This window comes from Oncorhynchus mykiss, chromosome 28 (assembly GCF_057628025.1).
Source record: "Oncorhynchus mykiss isolate SJ-2025 chromosome 28, ASM5762802v1, whole genome shotgun sequence".
In the NCBI taxonomy this organism is placed as follows: Eukaryota; Metazoa; Chordata; class Actinopteri; order Salmoniformes; family Salmonidae; genus Oncorhynchus; species Oncorhynchus mykiss.
In genome coordinates, this window is record NC_143049.1 from 38,790,101 (window position 1) to 38,811,818 (window position 21,718).

The window sequence follows — 21,718 nt, forward strand, 5'->3', positions numbered from 1 at the left end:
GAATTTTGAAAAAAATATTCATGGTGTGTCATAATATAATAGAGACAGTAGATCTAGCTGGTCTGTCATAATATAATAGAGACAGTAGATCTAGCTGGTCTGTCATAATATAATAGAGACAGTAGATCTAGCTGGTCTGTCATAATATAATAGAGACAGTAGATCTAGCTGGTCTGTCATAATATAATAGAGCCAGTAGATCTAGCTGGTCTGTCATAATATAATAGAGACAGTAGATCTAGCTGGTCTGTCATAATATAATAGAGACAGTAGATCTAGCTGGTCTGTCATAATATAATAGAGACAGCAGATCTAGCTGGTCTGTCATATAATAATAGAGACAGTAGATCTAGCTGGTCTGTCATAATATAATAGAGACAGTAGATCTAGCTGGTCTGTCATAATAAAATAGAGCCAGTAGATCTAGCTGGTCTGTCATAATATAATAGAGACAGTAGATCTAGCTGGTCTGTCATATAATAATAGAGACAGTATATCTAGCTGGTCTGTCATAATATAATAGAGACAGTATATCTAGCTGGCCTGTCATAATATAATAGAGACAGTAGATCTAGCTGGTCTGTCATAATATAATAGAGACAGTAGATCTAGCTGGTCTGTCATAATATAATAGAGACAGTAGATCTAGCTGGTCTGTCTTAATATAATAGAGACAGTAGATCTAGCTGGTCTGTCACAATATAACAGAGACAGTAGATCTAGCTGGTCTGTCATAATATAATAGAGACAGTAGATCTAGCTGGTCTTTCATAATATAACAGAGACAGTAGATCTAGCTGGTCTGTCACAATATAACAGAGACCGTAGATCTAGCTGGTCTGTCATAATATAATAGAGACAGTAGATCTAGCTGGTCTGTCATAATATAATAGAGACAGTAGATCTAGCTGGTCTGTCATAATATAATAGAGACAGTAGATCTAGCTGGTCTGTCATAATATAATAGAGACAGTAGATCTAGCTGGTCTGTCATAATATAATAGAGACAGTAGATCTAGCTGGTCTGTCATAATATAATAGAGCCAGTAGATCTAGCTGGTCTGGCATAATATAATAGAGACAGTAGATCTAGCTGGTCTGTCATAATACAATAGAGACAGTAGATCTAGCTGGTCTGTCATAATATAATAGAGAGAGTATATCTAGCTGGTCTGTCATAATACAATAGAGACAGTAGATCTAGCTGGTCTGTCATAATATAATAGAGACAGTAGATCTAGCTGGTCTGTCATAATATAATACAGACAGTAGATCTAGCTGGTCTGTCATAATATAATAGTGACAGTAGATCTAGCTGGTCTGTCATAATATAATAGAGACAGTAGATCTAGCTGGTCTGTCATAATATAATAGAGACACTAGATTTAGCTGGTCTGTCATACTATAATAGAGAAAGTAGATCTAGCAGGTCTGTCATAATATAATAGAGACAGTAGATTTAGCTGGTCTGTCATAATATAATAGAGACAGTAGATCTAGCTGGTCTGTCATAATATAATAGAGACAGTAGATATAGCTGGTCTGTCATAATATAATAGAGACAGTAGATCTAGCTGGTCTGGCATAATATAATAGAGACAGTAGATCTAGCTGGTCTGTCATAATATAATAGAGACAGTAGATCTAGCTGGTCTGCCATAATATAATAGAGACAGTAGATCTAGCTGGTCTGTCATAATATAATAGAGAGAGTAGATCTAGCTGGTCTGTCATAATATAATAGAGACAGTAGATCTAGCTGGTCTGTCATAATATAATAGAGACAGTAGATCTAGCTGGTCTGCCATAATATAATAGAGACAGTAGATCTAGCTGGTCTGTCATAATATAATAGAGACAGTAGATCTAGCTGGTCTGTCACAATATAATAGAGACAGTAGATCTAGCTGGTCTGTCATAACATAATAGAGACAGTAGATCTAGCTGGTCTGTCATAATATAATAGAGACAGTAGATCTATCTCCAGAGTATGTCCTGGTCTGTCATAATATAATAGAGACAGTAGATCTAGCTGGTCTGTCATAATATAATAGAGACAGTAGATCTAGCTCCAGAGTATGTCCTGGTCTGTCATAATATAATAGAGACAGTAGATCTAGCTGGTCTGTCATATTATAATAGAGACAGTAGATCTAGCTGGTCTGTCATAATATAATAGAGACAGTAGATCTAGCTCGTCTGTCATAATATAATAGAGACAGTAGATCTAGCTGGTCTGTCATAATATAATAGAGACAGTAGATCTAGCTGGTCTGTCATAATATAATAGAGACAGTAGATCTAGCAGGTCTGTCATAATATAATAGAGACAGTAGATCTAGCTGGTCTGTCATAATATAATAGATAGAGTAGATCTAGCTGGTCTGTCATAATATAATAGAGACAGTAGATCTAGCTGGTCTGTCATAATATAATAGAGACAGTAGATCTAGCTGGTCTGTCATAATATAATAGAGACAGTAGATCTAGCTCCAGAGTATGTCCTGGTCTGTCATAATATAATAGAGACAGTAGATCTAGCTGGTCTGTCATATTATAATAGAGACAGTAGATCTAGCTGGTCTGTCATAATATAATAGAGACAGTAGATCTAGCTGGTCTGTCATAATATAATAGAGACAGTAGATCTAGCTGGTCTGTCATAATATAATAGAGACAGTAGATCTAGCTGGTCTGTCATAATATAATAGAGACAGTAGATCTAGCAGGTCTGTCATAATATAATAGAGACAGTAGATCTAGCTGGTCTGTCATAATATAATAGAGACAGTAGATCTAGCTGGTCTGTCATAATATAATATAGACAGTAGATCTAGCTGGTCTGTCATAATATAATAGAGACAGTAGATCTAGCAGGTCTGTCATAATATAATAGAGACAGTAGATCTAGCTGGTCTGTCATAATATAATAGAGACAGTAGATCTAGCAGGTCTGCCATAATATAATAGAGACAGTAGATCTAGCAGGTCTGTCATAATATAATAGAGACAGTAGATCTAGCTGGTCTGTCATAATATAATAGAGACAGTAGATCTAGCTGGTCTGTCATAATATAATAGAGACAGTAGATCTAGCAGGTCTGTCATAATATAATAGAGACAGTAGATCTAGCTGGTCTGTCATAATATAATAGAGACAGTAGATCTAGCAGGTCTGCCATAATATAATAGAGACAGTAGATCTAGCAGGTCTGTCATAATATAATAGAGACAGTAGATCTAGCTGGTCTGTCATAATATAATAGAGACAGTAGATCTAGCTGGTCTGTCATAATATAATAGAGACAGTAGATCTAGCAGGTCTGTCATAATATAATAGAGACAGCAGATCTAGCTGGTCTGTCATAATATAATAGAGACAGTAGATTTAGCTCCAGATTATGTCCTGGTGTGTCATAATATAATAGAGACAGTAGATCTAGCAGGTCTGTCATAATATAATAGAGACAGTAGATCTAGCTGGTCTGTCATAATATAATAGAGACAGTAGATCTAGCTGGTCTGTCATATAATAATAGAGACAGTAGATCTAGCTGGTCTGTCATAATATAATAGAGGCAGTAGATTTAGCTCCAGATTATGTCCTGGTGTGTCATAATATAATAGAGACAGTAGATCTAGCAGGTCTGTCATAATATAATAGAGACAGTAGATCTAGCTGGTCTGTCATAATATAATAGAGACAGTAGATCTAGCAGGTCTGTCATAATATAATAGAGACAGTAGATCTAGCTGGTCTGTCATAATATAATAGAGACAGTAGATTTAGCTCCAGATTATGTCCTGGTGTGTCATAATATAATAGAGACAGTAGATCTAGCAGGTCTGTCATAATATAATAGAGACAGTAGATCTAGCTGGTCTGTCATAATATAATAGAGACAGTAGATCTAGCTGGTCTGTCATATAATAATAGAGACAGTAGATCTAGCTGGTCTGTCATAATATAATAGAGGCAGTAGATTTAGCTCCAGATTATGTCCTGGTGTGTCATAATATAATAGAGACAGTAGATCTAGCTGGTCTGTCATAATATAATAGAGACAGTAGATCTAGCTGGTCTGTCATAATATAATAGAGACAGTAGATCTAGCTGGTCTGTCATATAATAATAGAGACAGTAGATCTAGCTGGTCTGTCATAATATAATAGAGGCAGTAGATTTAGCTCCAGATTATGTCCTGGTGTGTCATAATGTAATAGAGACAGTAGATCCATCTCCAGATTATGTCCCTTCCCGTCATAATCTAATAAAGGAAGTAGACCTAGCTCCAGATTATTTCCTGGTCCGTCATAATATAAGAGAGACAATACCTCCAACTATGTTTTACACATGAGCCCTTGTAGATTTCATTCATAAATTGTTGCTCTTTGTTTTCTTTTTTGATGTGTATTATTTTCCATGTATAATTGTTTTTGTTGATATTTATATTCATTTATTTTTTTAATACTTTACATACATTGATTTGGGAACAGTGGCAACCACCCATTCATGCCAATAAGACATTTATTGAATTGAATTGAGAGAGATAGAGGAAAGGAGAGGGAGAGTTGTGGGGAGGCGAAGGTGATCATTGGATGTCTGGGACTCAGAGGTCTGGATTAGATCGGCTGGAGTGTGTGTACACGTATGTAAGTGTGTGTGTGTGTGTGTGTGTGCCTGAGTGCATGTGTGTGTATGTGTGAGAGTTAATAAAGTTCAGCGTTTGTAAGGTACAGACAGCATTGCTCAAAATTAATTCTTGAATTTTTGTTTATTAAGAATCAAATAAACTTAAATTTGATCCTACCTTGATTGCGGTTTGCAACACCCAGAGATGAAGCATTAGCTCGATCTGTGTAAAAATGGGAGAGGTCATATAAGTGACAGTTGATTGACACTTTCAGATAGTTCATGCTGGATTAATTGAATGCACATAGACAGCATGCCCAGGTCTTTTACTGAAGTCCTAGGCCCCGTTTATACCTGCCACTAACATGCGTCCTTCGCCCACTGCTTTTATCCCGATCTTTACATTTATAAAAATCAGTTTCCAATGCGTCTTTGAATCGTTTACATCTGTTTGTAAATGTGGGCAGAATCAGAATGTGGGATTATCCGGAAATGGGACACATGTTAGCACAAGGTATAAATGAGGCTCTAATAATGCTGCATGTACTGTACATGCATGACTTGTATAGAGAGTCAGGGACACTGAGTAGCAGCGTGTGTAATCTCCATCAAAATACTCTAAACTCTAGAGTCATATTTCATTGTGATACCAACTCCAGATGTAGGATCTTAATCTGAGCCAGTTTGCTACAGCAGGAAGATAATCCTGAAGCAACAGGAAAAGTGAATCATTATGTGGATTATAATTCATGGACATTTTTGTAGGGGTTGATACATTTTTCATAAGAGAAAATCAAGTTTGAAATTTCACAGCCGAGCCTTTATAAATCTCAAATTCACTACAAATGTTAAATGTCCTACATTGCAGGAAGGTTCTCCTACAACAGGGTGATCAAATTAAAATCCTAAATCTGTATGAGGCACATCGGTAACGGTTTGTACTTCCGGGAGTTGGATCTCAAAGTAGTAATGACTTCTTGCATGCAACATGAGTGAGAAGACATTTTGACCGGCAGCAGAAGCAGATCTAGCTAAAGGACGTTCATCGTCGAGGTGTAACCTACACTGTTTGTGAAAATAACCAATTTAGGCCTAGATTCAATCAGATGAAGCGTTAGCCCGCGATAGCCGACATACGCATGGCTGGTGTTTTGGCATGTAGGAGGTGGAACTGCGTTAGAGCTGTCAAATTGAGTCCTGCTGAGTGTCACGGTGTTCTAAGGCACTGTGACACAGTGCTAACTGTGCCACTCGGGATTCTGGGTTAGAGTCCAGGCTCTGTCGAAGCCGATCTGCGACCGGGAAATCCATGGGTCCAGCGTCGCCCGTGTTAGGGGAGGGTTCGGGCCGGCAGGGCTATTCTTGTCCCATCGCGCACTAGCGACTCCTGTGGTGGTCCGGGCGCAGTGCACACTGACACAGCCGCCAGGTGTACGGTGTTTCCTCCGACACATTGGTGCGGCTGGCTTCCGGGTTAAGTGTGCATTGTGTCAAGAAGCAGTGCGGCTTGGTTGGGTTGGGTTTCGGAGGACGCACAGCTCTTGACCTTCACCTCTCCCAAGTCAGAATGGGAGTTGCAGCGATGAGACAAAACTGTAACTACCAATTGGTACCACGAAATTAGGGAGAAAAAGGGGCAAAAAAATATATATAATAAAATAAAAAAATAAAGAGCTGGTGAGCGGTTGTGGTCATTGTCAAGAAGCCACACCCATCCCACTCGCTTGTCACGAAGCCACACCCATCCCACTCGCTTGTCACGAAGCCACACCCACCCCACTCGCTTGTCACGAAGCCACCCATCCGACTCGCTTGTCACGAAGCCACACCCATCCCACTTACTTGTCACGAAGCCACACCCATCCCACTCGCTTGTCACGAAGCCACACCCATCCCACTCGCTTGTCACGAAGCCACACCCATCCCACTCGCTTGTCACGAAGCCACACCCATCCCACTCGCTTCTCACGAAGCCACACCCATCACACTCGCTTGTCACGAAGCCACACCCATCCCACTCGCTTGTCACGAAGCCACACCCATCCCACTCGCTTGTCACGAAGCCACACCCATCCAACTCATGTAAGAAGTCCAGAAGGAGAAAGGGTAGGCTAAATAAAAATAAAGACATTCAAATGCTGGAAGGTATAACGCTGGTAGGTATAACACTGGTAGGTATAACGCTGGTAGGTATAACGCTGGAAGGTATAACGCTGGTAGGTATAACGCTGGTAGGTATAACGCTGGTAGGTATAACACTGGTAGGTAGGTAGGTATAACGCTGGTAGGTATAACACTGGTAGGTATAACGCTGGTAGGTATAACGCTGGTAGGTAGGTAGGTATAACGCTGGTAGGTATAACACTGGTAGGTATAACGCTGGTAGGTATAACGCTGGTAGGTATAACACTGGTAGGTATAACACTGGTAGGTATAACACTGGTAGGTATAACGCTGGTAGGTAGGTAGGTATAACACTGGTAGGTATAACACTGGTAGGTATAACGCTGGTAGGTATAACGCTGGTAGGTATAACACTGGTAGGTATAACACTGGTAGGTATAACACTGGTAGGTATAACGCTGGTAGGTAGGTAGGTATAACACTGGTAGGTATAACACTGGTAGGTATAACGCTGGTAGGTATAACGCTGGTAGGTATAACACTGGTAGGTATAACACTGGTAGGTATAACACTGGTAGGTATAACGCTGGTAGGTAGGTAGGTATAACACTGGTAGGTATAACACTGGTAGGTATAACGCTGGTAGGTATAACGCTGGTAGGTATAACACTGGTAGGTATAACACTGGTAGGTATAACGCTGGTAGGTATAACGCTGGTAGGTATAATGCTGATTTAACAGCTCCAATGCAATTACACCTCTCCACATCACCTAAATAAGAACAATCAAACTGCAATGCAGTTGTCCGTTATCGCAGGTTTATTTATATAAATGTTTTGGTTTACTTACGCACTGGTCCATGACTGCTATGGATACCTTTGGAGAAGAAGAGTGGAGGGGAGGAGGTAAAGATAGATGGAAGGAAAGGAGACAAAGAGAGAAAGAGAGATGATTAAAGAATGTCCACAGTTTTTATCTTTACCCCTTAAAATATATTGTACTAGAATAGAAAACAAAGAGATTCATTCACAAAGATCCATAAAGATAGACATAAAAACAACAACAACAAAAAAAAAATATATATATATATATATATATCAAAAAATAATAGAAGAAGAGATTGAAATGGGTTTTTGAGCAATTCTTACAACAGCTTCCTTTCGTGTTTGGCATTAATCAACCACAAACCCTTGGCTTTTATCGTAATATTGTCAATCTCTTTTCAGAGACTTTCCAGCTTTTGCCACTCCAAAATGTCCACTGATTAGCAGCACTGGGCCAACAGACAGAGACAGTGAATCAGGGATGCTACACTGCATGAGCCTAACACCAAGAACTCATTCCCGATGGGCCTAACACCAAGTATGCATTCCCGATGGGCCTAACACCAAGTACTCATTCCCGATGGGCCTAACACCAAGTATGCATTCCCGATGGGCCTAACACCAAGTACTCATTCCCGATGGGCCTAACACCAAGTATGCATTCCCGATGGGCCTAACACCAGGTACTCATTCCCGATGGGCCTAACACCAAGTACTCATTCCCGATGGGCCTAACACCAAGTACTCATTCCCAATGGGCCTAACACCAAGTATGCATTCCCGATGGGCCTAACACCAAGTATGCATTCCCGATGAGCCTAACACCAGGTACTCATTCCCGATGATCCTAACACCAAGTATGCATTCCCGATGAGCCTAACACAAGGTACTCATTCCCGATGATCCTAACACCAGGTACTCAGTCCCGATGGGCCTAACACCAAGTCTTCCTTGTTGATGGGCCTAACACCAAGTACGCATTCGCGATGGGCCTAACACCAAGTACTCAGTCCCGATGGGCCTAACACCAAGTCTTCCTTGTTGATGGGCCTAACACCAAGTCTTCCTTGTTGATGGGCCTAACACCAAGTCTTCCTTGTTGATGGGCCTAACACCAAGTACTCCTTGTTGATGGGCAAAGCACTGCTTTCAAACGGCAGAGTCAACAGAATCAGAGACAAAGCAGGAAATTGCAGTCTACTGCCAAAGTCAACAACTAAACTCTGCCAAAAGAGTTTAGTTCTTCTAGAATTGGTTAGAAAAAAACAGATTTCTTCTTGCATTTCTAAGCTAGGACTTCATACACAATGCTTTTAACATTTGGTAAAATATCACTAAAACTATCCCTAGCTCTACTAATATCCCGATCCTTACAACTAACCCTATCCCTTCTACTTTCCCTTAGTACTAACCCTATACCTAGTACTATCCCTAACCCTAACAGTACTACTATCCATATCCCTACTGCTATCCCTTTCACTACTGCTATCCTTATCATGACTAGTGTCCCTATCACTATTACTATTGCTATCTCTACTACTGTCCCTACTACTAACCCTATCCCTACTACTGTCCCTACTACTAACCCTATCCCTACTACTAACCCTATCCCTACTACTAACCCTATCCCTACTACTGTCCCTACTACTAACCCTATCCCTACTACTGTCCCTACTACTAACCCTATTCCTACTACTGTCCCTACTACTAACCCTATTCCTACTACTGTCCCTACTACTAACCCTATTCCTACTACTGTCCCTACTACTAACCCTATTCCTACTACTGTCCCTACTACTAACCCTATTCCTACTACTGTCCCTACTACTAACCCAATTCCTACTACTGTCCCTACTACTAACCCTATTCCTACTACTAACCCTATCCCTACTACTGTCCCTACTACTAACCCTATTCCTACGACTAACCCTATCCCTACTACTGTCCCTACTACTAACCCTATTCCTACTACTGTCCCTACTACTAACCCTATTCCTACTACTGTCCCTACTACTAACCCTATTCCTACTACTGTCCCTACTACTAACCCTATTCCTACTACTAACCCTATCCCTACTACTAGTTCAATAAAACCCATTCTACGGTTCTATCAGTTCTATCAAACCCATTCTACGGTTCTATCAGTTCAATCAAACCCACTCTACACTTCTATTATTCTATTCAATTCATTCTACAGTTCTATTAGTTCTTTTAAACTCATTCAACAGTTCTATTAGTTCTATCAAACCTATTCTATTAGTTCTATCAAACCCATTCTACAGTTCTATTAGTTCTATTAAACTCATTCTACCGTTCTATTAGTTCTATCAAACCCATTCTACAGTTCTATTAGTTCTATCAAACCCATTCTACAGTTCTATTAAACCCATTCTATGGTTCTATTAGTTCTATCAAACCCATTCTACAGTTCTATTAGTTCTATTAAACCTATTCTACAGTTCTATTAGTTCTATTAAACCCATTCTACAGATCTATTAGGTCTATTAAACCTATTCTACAGTTCTATAGGTTCTATCAAACCCATTCTACAGTTCTATTAAACCTATTCTACAGTTCTATTAGTTCTATCAAACCCATTCTACAGTTCTATTAGTTCTATTAAACATATTCTACAGTTCTATTAGTTCTATCAAACCCATTCTATTAGTTCTATTAAACCTATTCTACAGTTCTATGAGTTCTATGAAACCCATTCTACAGTTCTATTAGTTCTATTAAACATATTCTACAGTTCTATTAGTTCTATCAAACCCATTCTACAGTTCTATTAGTTCTATTAAACCTATTGTACAGTTCTATTAGTTCTATCAAACCCATTCTACAGTTCTATAGGTTCTATCAAACCCATTCTACAGTTCTATTAGTTCTATTAAACCCATTCTACAGGTCTATTAGTTCTATTAAACCCATTCTACAGTCCTATTAGTTCTATCAAACTCATTCTACTGTTCTATTAGTTCTATCAAACCCATTCTACAGTTCTATTAGTTCTATCAAACCCATTCTACAGTTCTATTAGTTCTATCAAACCCATTCTACAGTTCTATTAGTTCTATCAAACCCATTCTACAGTTCTATTAAACCTATTCTACAGTTCTATTAGTTCTATTAAACCTATTCTACAGTTTTATTAGTTCTATCAAACCCATTCTACAGTTCTATTAGTTCTATTAAACCTATTCTACAGTTCTATTAGTTCTATGAAACCCATTCTACAGTTCTATTAGTTCAATTAAACATATTCTACAGTTCTATTAGTTCTATCAAACCCATTCTACAGTTCTATTAGTTCTATTAAACATATTCTACAGTTCTATTAGTTCTATCAAACCCATTCTACAGTTCTATTAGTTCTATTAAACCCATTCTACAGTTCTATTAAACCTATTCTACAGTTCTATTAGTTCTATCAAACCCATTCTACAGTTCTATTAGTTCTATCAAACCCATTCTACAGTTCTATTAGTTCTATTAAACATATTATACAGTTCTATTAGTTCTATCAAACCCATTCTACAGTTCTATTAGTTCTATCAAACCCATTCTACAGTTCTATTAGTTCTATTAAACCTATTCTACAGTTCTATTAGTTCTATGAAACTCATTCTACAGTTCTATTAGTTCTATTAAACATATTCTACAGTTCTATTAGTTCTATCAAACCCATTCTACAGTTATATTAGTTCTATCAAACCCATTCTACAGTTCTATTAGTTCTATTAAACCTATTCTACAGTTCTATTAGTTCTATGAAACTCATTCTACAGTTCTATTAGTTCTATTAAACCTATTCTACAGTTCTATTAGTTCTATCAAACCCATTCTACAGTTCTATAGGTTCTATCAAACCCATTCTACAGTTCTATTAGTTCTATCAAACCCACTCTACAGTTCTATAGGTTCTATCAAACCCATTCTACAGTTCTAGTAAACCTATTCTACAGTTCTATTAGTTCTATCAAACCCATTCTACAGGTCTATTAGTTCTATCAAACCCATTCTACAGTTCTATTAAACCTATTATACAGTTCTATTAGTTCTATCAAACCCATTCTACAGTTCTATAGGTTCTATCAAACCCATTCTACAGTTCTATTAGTTCTATCAAACCCATTCTACAGTTCTATAGGTTCTATCAAACCCATTCTACAGTTCTATTAAACCTATTCTACAGTTCTATTAGTTCTACCAAATCCATTCTACAGTTCTATAGGTTCTATCAAACCCATTCTACAGTTCTATTAGTTCTATCAAACCCATTCTACAGTTCTATAGGTTATATCAAACCCATTCTACAGTTCTATCAAACCCATTGTACAGTTCTATAGGTTCTATCAAACCCATTCTACAGTTCTATTAAACCTATTCTACAGTTCTATTAGTTCTATTAAACCTATTCTACAGTTCTATTAGTTCTATCAAACCTATTCTACAGTTCTATTAGTTCTATTAAACCCATTCTACAGTTCTATTAGTTCTATTAAACATATTCTACAGTTCTATTAGTTATATCAAACCCATTCTACAGTTCTATTAGTTCTATCAAACCCATTCTACAGTTCTATTAGTTCTATTAAACATATTCTACAGTTCTATTAGTTCTATCAAACCTATTCTACAGTTCTATTAGTTCTACCAAACCCATTCTACAGTTCTATTAGTTCTATCAAACCCATTCTACAGTTCTATTAGTTCTATCAAACCCATTCTACAGTTCTATTAGTTCTATCAAACCCATTCTACAGTTCTATTAGTTCTATCAAACCCATTCTACAGTTCTATTAAACCTATTCTACAGTTCTATTAGTTCTACCAAACCCATTCTACAGTTCTATTAGTTCTATCAAACCCATTCTACAGTTCTATTAGTTCTATCAAACCCATTCTACAGTTCTATTAGTTCTATCAAACCCATTCTACAGTTCTATTAGTTCTATCAAACCCATTCTACAGTTCTATTAAACCTATTCTACAGTTCTATTAGTTCTACCAAACCCATTCTACAGTTCTATTAGTTCTATCAAACCCATTCTACAGTTCTATTAGTTCTATCAAACCCATTCTACAGTTCTATTAGTTCTATCAAACCCATTCTACAGTTCTATTAAACCTATTCTACAGTTCTATTAGTTCTACCAAACCCATTCTACAGTTCTATTAGTTCTATCAAACCCATTCTACAGTTCTATTAGTTCAATCAAACCCATTCTACAGTTCTATTAGTTCTATCAAACCCATTCTACAGTTCTATTACACCTATTCTACAGTTCTATTAGTTCTATCAAACCCATTCTACAGTTCTATTAGTTCTATTAAACCCATTCTACGGTTCTATTAGTTCTATCAAACCCATTCTACAGTTCTATTAGTTCTATCAAACCCATTCTACAGTTCTATTACACCTATTCTACAGTTCTATTAGTTCTATGAAACCCATTCTACAGTTCTATTAGTTCAATTAAACCTATTGTACAGTTCTATTAGTTCTATGAAACCCATTCTACAGTTCTATTAGTTCTATCAAACCCATTCTACAGTTCTATTAGTTCTATTAAACCTATTGTACAGTTCTATTAGTTCTATCAAACCCATTCTACAGTTCTATAGGTTCTATCAAACCCATTCTACAGTTCTATTAGTTCTATTAAACCCATTCTACAGGTCTATTAGTTCTATTAAACCCATTCTACAGTCCTATTAGTTCTATCAAACTCATTCTACTGTTCTATTAGTTCTATCAAACCCATTCTACAGTTCTATTAGTTCTATCAAACCCATTCTACAGTTCTATTAGTTCTATCAAACCCATTCTACAGTTCTATTAAACCTATTCTACAGTTTTATTAGTTCTATCAAACCCATTCTACAGTTCTATTAGTTCTATTAAACCTATTCTACAGTTCTATTAGTTCTATGAAACCCATTCTACAGTTCTATTAGTTCAATTAAACATATTCTACAGTTCTATTAGTTCTATCAAACCCATTCTACAGTTCTATTAGTTCTATTAAACATATTCTACAGTTCTATTAGTTCTATCAAACCCATTCTACAGTTCTATTAGTTCTATTAAACCCATTCTACAGTTCTATTAAACCTATTCTACAGTTCTATTAGTTCTATCAAACCCATTCTACAGTTCTATTAGTTCTATCAAACCCATTCTACAGTTCTATTAGTTCTATTAAACATATTATACAGTTCTATTAGTTCTATCAAACCCATTCTACAGTTCTATTAGTTCTATCAAACCCATTCTACAGTTCTATTAGTTCTATTAAACCTATTCTACAGTTCTATTAGTTCTATGAAACTCATTCTACAGTTCTATTAGTTCTATTAAACATATTCTACAGTTCTATTAGTTCTATCAAACCCATTCTACAGTTCTATTAGTTCTATCAAACCCATTCTACAGTTCTATTAGTTCTATTAAACCTATTCTACAGTTCTATTAGTTCTATGAAACTCATTCTACAGTTCTATTAGTTCTATTAAACCTATTCTACAGTTCTATTAGTTCTATCAAACCCATTCTACAGTTCTATAGGTTCTATCAAACCCATTCTACAGTTCTATTAGTTCTATCAAACCCACTCTACAGTTCTATAGGTTCTATCAAACCCATTCTACAGTTCTATTAAACCTATTCTACAGTTCTATTAGTTCTACCAAACCCATTCTACAGTTCTATTAGTTCTATCAAACCCATTCTACAGTTCTATTAGTTCTATCAAACCCATTCTACAGTTCTATTAGTTCTATCAAACCCATTCTACAGTTCTATTAGTTCTATCAAACCCATTCTACAGTTCTATTAAACCTATTCTACAGTTCTATTAGTTCTACCAAACCCATTCTACAGTTCTATTAGTTCTATCAAACCCATTCTACAGTTCTATTAGTTCTATCAAACCCATTCTACAGTTCTATTAGTTCTATCAAACCCATTCTACAGTTCTATTAAACCTATTCTACAGTTCTATTAGTTCTACCAAACCCATTCTACAGTTCTATTAGTTCTATCAAACCCATTCTACAGTTCTATTAGTTCAATCAAACCCATTCTACAGTTCTATTAGTTCTATCAAACCCATTCTACAGTTCTATTACACCTATTCTACAGTTCTATTAGTTCTATCAAACCCATTCTACAGTTCTATTAGTTCTATTAAACCCATTCTACGGTTCTATTAGTTCTATCAAACCCATTCTACAGTTCTATTAGTTCTATCAAACCCATTCTACAGTTCTATTACACCTATTCTACAGTTCTATTAGTTCTATGAAACCCATTCTACAGTTCTATTAGTTCTATTAAACCCATTCTACAGTCCTATTAGTTCTATCAAACTCATTCTACTGTTCTATTAGTTCTATCAAACCCATTCTACAGTTCTATTAGTTCTATCAAACCCATTCTACAGTTCTATTAGTTCTATCAAACCCATTCTACAGTTCTATTAAACCTATTCTACAGTTTTATTAGTTCTATCAAACCCATTCTACAGTTCTATTAGTTCTATTAAACCTATTCTACAGTTCTATTAGTTCTATGAAACCCATTCTACAGTTCTATTAGTTCAATTAAACATATTCTACAGTTCTATTAGTTCTATCAAACCCATTCTACAGTTCTATTAGTTCTATTAAACATATTCTACAGTTCTATTAGTTCTATCAAACCCATTCTACAGTTCTATTAGTTCTATTAAACCCATTCTACAGTTCTATTAAACCTATTCTACAGTTCTATTAGTTCTATCAAACCCATTCTACAGTTCTATTAGTTCTATCAAACCCATTCTACAGTTCTATTAGTTCTATTAAACATATTATACAGTTCTATTAGTTCTATCAAACCCATTCTACAGTTCTATTAGTTCTATCAAACCCATTCTACAGTTCTATTAGTTCTATTAAACCTATTCTACAGTTATATTAGTTCTATGAAACTCATTCTACAGTTCTATTAGTTCTATTAAACATATTCTACAGTTCTATTAGTTCTATCAAACCCATTCTACAGTTCTATTAGTTCTATCAAACCCATTCTACAGTTCTATTAGTTCTATTAAACCTATTCTACAGTTCTATTAGTTCTATGAAACTCATTCTACAGTTCTATTAGTTCTATTAAACCTATTCTACAGTTCTATTAGTTCTATCAAACCCATTCTACAGTTCTATAGGTTCTATCAAACCCATTCTACAGTTCTATTAGTTCTATCAAACCCACTCTACAGTTCTATAGGTTCTATCAAACCCATTCTACAGTTCTAGTAAACCTATTCTACAGTTCTATTAGTTCTATCAAACCCATTCTACAGGTCTATTAGTTCTATCAAACCCATTCTACAGTTCTATTAAACCTATTATACAGTTCTATTAGTTCTATCAAACCCATTCTACAGTTCTATAGGTTCTATCAAACCCATTCTACAGTTCTATTAGTTCTATCAAACCCATTCTACAGTTCTATAGGTTCTATCAAACCCATTCTACAGTTCTATTAAACATATTCTACAGTTCTATTAGTTCTACCAAACCCATTCTACAGTTCTATAGGTTCTATCAAACCCATTCTACAGTTCTATTAGTTCTATCAAACCCATTCTACAGTTCTATAGGTTATATCAAACCCATTCTACAGTTCTATCAAACCCATTGTACAGTTCTATAGGTTCTATCAAACCCATTCTACAGTTCTATTAAACCTATTCTACAGTTCTATTAGTTCTATTAAACCTATTCTACAGTTCTATTAGTTCTATCAAACCTATTCTACAGTTCTATTAGTTCTATTAAACCCATTCTACAGTTCTATTAGTTCTATTAAACATATTCTACAGTTCTATTAGTTCTATCAAACCCATTCTACAGTTCTATTAGTTCTATCAAACCCATTCTACAGTTCTATTAGTTCTATTAAACATATTCTACAGTTCTATTAGTTCTATCAAACCTATTCTACAGTTCTATTAGTTCTACCAAACCCATTCTACAGTTCTATTAGTTCTATCAAACCCATTCTACAGTTCTATTAGTTCTATCAAACCCATTCTACAGTTCTATTAGTTCTATCAAACCCATTCTACAGTTCTATTAGTTCTATCAAACCCATTCTACAGTTCTATTAAACCTATTCTACAGTTCTATTAGTTCTACCAAACCCATTCTACAGTTATATTAGTTCTATCAAACCCATTCTACAGTTCTATTAGTTCTATCAAACCCATTCTACAGTTCTATTAGTTCTATCAAACCCATTCTACAGTTCTATTAGTTCTATCAAACCCATTCTACAGTTCTATTAAACCTATTCTACAGTTCTATTAGTTCTACCAAACCCATTCTACAGTTCTATTAGTTCTATCAAACCCATTCTACAGTTCTATTAGTTCTATCAAACCCATTCTACAGTTCTATTAGTTCTATCAAACCCATTCTACAGTTCTATTAAACCTATTCTACAGTTCTATTAGTTCTACCAAACCCATTCTACAGTTCTATTAGTTCTATCAAACCCATTCTACAGTTCTATTAGTTCAATCAAACCCATTCTACAGTTCTATTAGTTCTATCAAACCCATTCTACAGTTCTATTACACCTATTCTACAGTTCTATTAGTTCTATCAAACCCATTCTACAGTTCTATTAGTTCTATTAAACCCATTCTACGGTTCTATTAGTTCTATCAAACCCATTCTACAGTTCTATTAGTTCTATCAAACCCATTCTACAGTTCTATTAAACCTATTCTACAGTTCTATTAGTTCTATCAAACCCATTCTACAGTTCTATAAGTTCTATCAAACCCATTCTACAGTTCTATTAAACCTATTCTACAGTTCTATTAGTTCTATCAAACTCATTCTACTGTTCTATTAGTTCTATCAAACCCATTCTACAGTTATATTAGTTCTATCAAACCCATTCTACAGTTCTATTAGTTCTATCAAACCCATTGTACAGTTCTATAGGTTCTATCAAACCCATTCTACAGTTCTATTAAACCTATTCTACAGTTCTATTAGTTCTATCAAACCCATTCTACAGTTCTATTAGTTCTATTAAACCTATTCTACAGTTCTATTAGTTCTATTAAACATATTCTACAGTTATATTAGTTCTATCAAACCCATTCCACAGTTCTATTAGTTCTATCAAACCCATTCTACAGTTCTATTAGTTCTATTAAACATATTCTACAGTTCTATTAGTTCTATCAAACCCATTCCACAGTTATATTAGTTATATCAAACCCATTCTACAGTTCTATTAGTTCTATCAAACCCATTATACAGTTCTATAGGTTCTATCAAACCCATTCTACAGTTCTATTAAACCTATTCTACAGTTCTATTAGTTCTATCAAACCCATTCTACAGTTCTATTCGTTCTATTAAACCTATTCTACAGTTCTATTAGTTATATGAAACCCATTCTACAGTTATATTAGTTCTATTAAACATATTCTACAGTTCTATTAGTTCTATTAAACCTATTCTACAGTTCTATTAGTTCTATTTAACCCATTCTACAGTTCTATTAGTTCTATTAAACCTATTCTACAGTTCTATTAGTTCTATCAAACCCATTCTACAGTTCTATTAAACCTATTCTACAGTTCTATTAGTTCTATCAAACCCATTCTACAGTTATATTAAACCTATTCTACAGTTCTATTAGTTCTATTAAACATATTCTACAGTTCTATTAAACCTATTCTACAGTTCTATCAAACCCATTCTACAGTTCTATTAGTACTATCAAACCCATTCTACAGTTCTATTAGTTCTATCAAACCCATTCTACAGTTCTATTAGTACTATCAAACCCATTCTACAGTTCTATTAGTTCTATCAAACATATTCTACAGTTCTATTAGTTCTATCAAACCCATTCTACAGTTCTATTAGTTCTATTAAACATATTCTACAGTTCTATTAGTTCTACCAAACCCATTCTACAGTTCTATTAGTTCTATTAAACATATTCTACAGTTCTATTAGTTCTATCAAACCCATTCTACAGTTCTATTAGTTCTATTAAACATATTCTACAGTTCTATTAGTTCTACCAAACCCATTCTACAGTTCTATTAGTTCTATTAAACATATTCTACAGTTCTATTAGTTCTATCAAACCCATTCTACAGTTCTATTAGTTCTATTAAACATATTCTACAGTTCTATTAGTTCTATCAAACCTATTCTACAGTTCTATTAGTTCTATTTAACCCATTCTACAGTTCTATTAAACCTATTCTACAGTTCTATTACTTCTATCAAACCCATTCTACAGTTCTATTAAACCTATTCTACAGTTCTATTACTTCTATCAAACCCATTCTACAGTTCTATTAGTTCTATCAAACCCATTCTACAGTTCTATTAGTTCTATTAAACCTATTCTATAGTTCTATTAGTTCTATCAAACCCATTCTACAGTTCTATTAGTTATATCAAACCCATTCTACAGTTCTATCAAACCCATTCTACAGTTCTATTAGTTCTATTAAACATATTCTACAGTTCTATAGGTTCTATCAAACCCATTCTACAGTTCTATTAGTTATATCAAACCCATTCTACAGTTCTATTAGTTCTATTAAACATATTCTACAGTTCTATTAGTTCTATCAAACTCATTCTACAGTTCTATTAAACCTATTCTACAGTTCTATTAGTTCTATTAAACATATTCTACAGTTCTATTAGTTCTATCAAACCCATTCTACAGTTCTATTAGTTCTATCAAACCCATTCTACAGTTCTCTTAAACCTATTCTACAGTTCTATTAGTTCTATTAAACCTATTCTACAGTTCTATTAGTTCTATCAAACCCATTCTACAGTTCTATTAGTTCTATTAAACCTATTCTACAGTTCTATTAGTTCTATTAAACATATTCTACAGTTCTATTAAACCCATTCTACAGTTCTATCAAACCCATTCTACAGTTCTATTAAACCTATTCTATAGTTCTATAGGTTCAATCAAACCCATTCTACCGTTCTATTAAACCTATTCTACAGTTCTATTAGTTCTATCAAACCCATTCTACAGTTCTATTAAACCTATTATACAGTTCTATTAGTTCTATCAAACCCATTCTACAGTTCTATTAGTTCTATTTAACCCATTCTACAGTTCTATTAGTTCTATTAAACATATTCTACAGTTCTATTTAACCTATTCTACAGTTCTATTAGTTCTATTAAACATATTCTACAGTTCTATTAGTTCTATTAAACATATTATACAGTTCTATTAGTTCTATCAAACCCATTCTACAGTTCTATTAAACCTATTCTACAGTTCTATTAGTTCTATCAAACCCATTCTACAGTTCTATTAGTTCTATTTAACCCATTCTACAGTTCTATTAGTTCTATTAAACATATTCTACAGTTCTATTAGTTCTATTAAACATATTCTACAGTTCTATTAGTTATATCAAACCCATTCTACAGTTCTATTAAACCTATTCTACAGTTCTATTAGTTCTATCAAACCCATTCTACAGTTCTATTAAACCTATTCTACAGTTCTATTAGTTCTATCAAACCCATTCTACAGTTCTATTAGTTCTATTAAACATATTCTACAGTTCTATCAAACCCATTCTACAGTTCTATTAGTTCTATCAAACCCATTCTACAGTTCTATTAGTTCTATTAAACATATTCTACAGTCCTATTAGTTCTATCAAACCCATTCTACAGTTATATTAGTTCTATTAAACATATTCTACAGTTCTATCAAACCCATTCTACAGTTCTATTAGTTCTATCAAACCCATTCTACAGTTCTATTAAACCTATTCTACAGTTCTATTAGTACTATCAAACCCATTCTACAGTTCTATTAGTTCTATTAAACCTATTCTACAGTTCTATTAGTTCTATCAAACCCATTCTACAGTTCTATTAGTTCTATTAAACCTATTCTACAGTTCTATTAGTTCTATTAAACATATTCTACAGTTCTATTAAACCTATTCTATAGTTCTATAGGTTCAATCAAACCCATTCTACAGTTCTATTAAACCTATTCTACAGTTCTATTAGTTCTATCAAACACATTCTACAGTTCTATTAAACCTATTATACAGTTCTATTAATTCTATCAAACCCATTCTACAGTTCTATTAGTTCTATCAAACCCATTCTACAGTTCTATTAAACCTATTATACAGTTCTATTAGTTCTATCAAACCCATTCTACAGTTCTATTAGTTCTATTTAACCCATTCTACAGTTCTATTAGTTCTATTAAACATATTCTACAGTTCTATTTAACCTATTCTACAGTTCTATTAGTTCTATTAAACATATTCTACAGTTCTATTAGTTCTATTAAACATATTATACAGTTCTATTAGTTCTATCAAACCCATTCTACAGTTCTATTAAACCTATTCTACAGTTCTATTAGTTCTATCAAACCCATTCTACAGTTCTATTAGTTCTATTTAACCCATTCTACAGTTCTATTAGTTCTATTAAACATATTCTACAGTTCTATTAGTTCTATTAAACATATTCTACAGTTCTATTAGTTATATCAAACCCATTCTACAGTTCTATTAAACCTATTCTACAGTTCTATTAGTTCTATCAAACCCATTCTACAGTTCTATTAGTTCTATTTAACCCATTCTACAGTTCTATTAGTTCTATTAAACATATTCTACAGTTCTATTAGTTCTATTAAACATATTCTACAGTTCTATTAGTTATATCAAACCCATTCTACAGTTCTATTAAACCCATTCTACAGTTCTATTAGTTATATCAAACCCATTCTACAGTTCAATCAAACCCATTCTACAGTTCTATTAGTTCTATTAAACATATTCTACAGTTCTATCAAACCCATTCTACAGTTCTATTAGTTCTATCAAACCCATTCTACAGTTCTATTAAACCTATTCTACAGTTCTATTAAACATATTCTACAGTTCTATCAAACCTATTCTACAGTTCTATTAGTTCTATCAAACCCATTCTACAGTTCTATTAGTTCTATTTAACCCATTCTACAGTTCTATTAGTTCTATTAAACATATTCTACAGTTCTATTAGTTCTATTAAACATATTCTACAG

The 21,718-nt window shown here is 34.5% G+C and overlaps 1 protein-coding gene across 1 annotated transcript in view; it reads right to left on the reverse strand.

The window, feature by feature from the left end:
• The window catches only part of LOC110509127 (netrin-G1), a 187,077-nt gene that overhangs the window by 43,230 nt on the left and 122,129 nt on the right, over positions 1-21,718 (reverse strand). Inside the window, exons 4-5 of the mRNA XM_090225277.1 lie at positions 7,607-7,633; positions 4,812-4,856 (exon numbers count right to left, since the gene is read on the reverse strand). Of these exons, the coding sequence (XP_090081403.1) occupies positions 4,812-4,856; positions 7,607-7,633 (72 nt within the window). The remainder of the gene's footprint in view (positions 1-4,811; positions 4,857-7,606; positions 7,634-21,718) is intronic.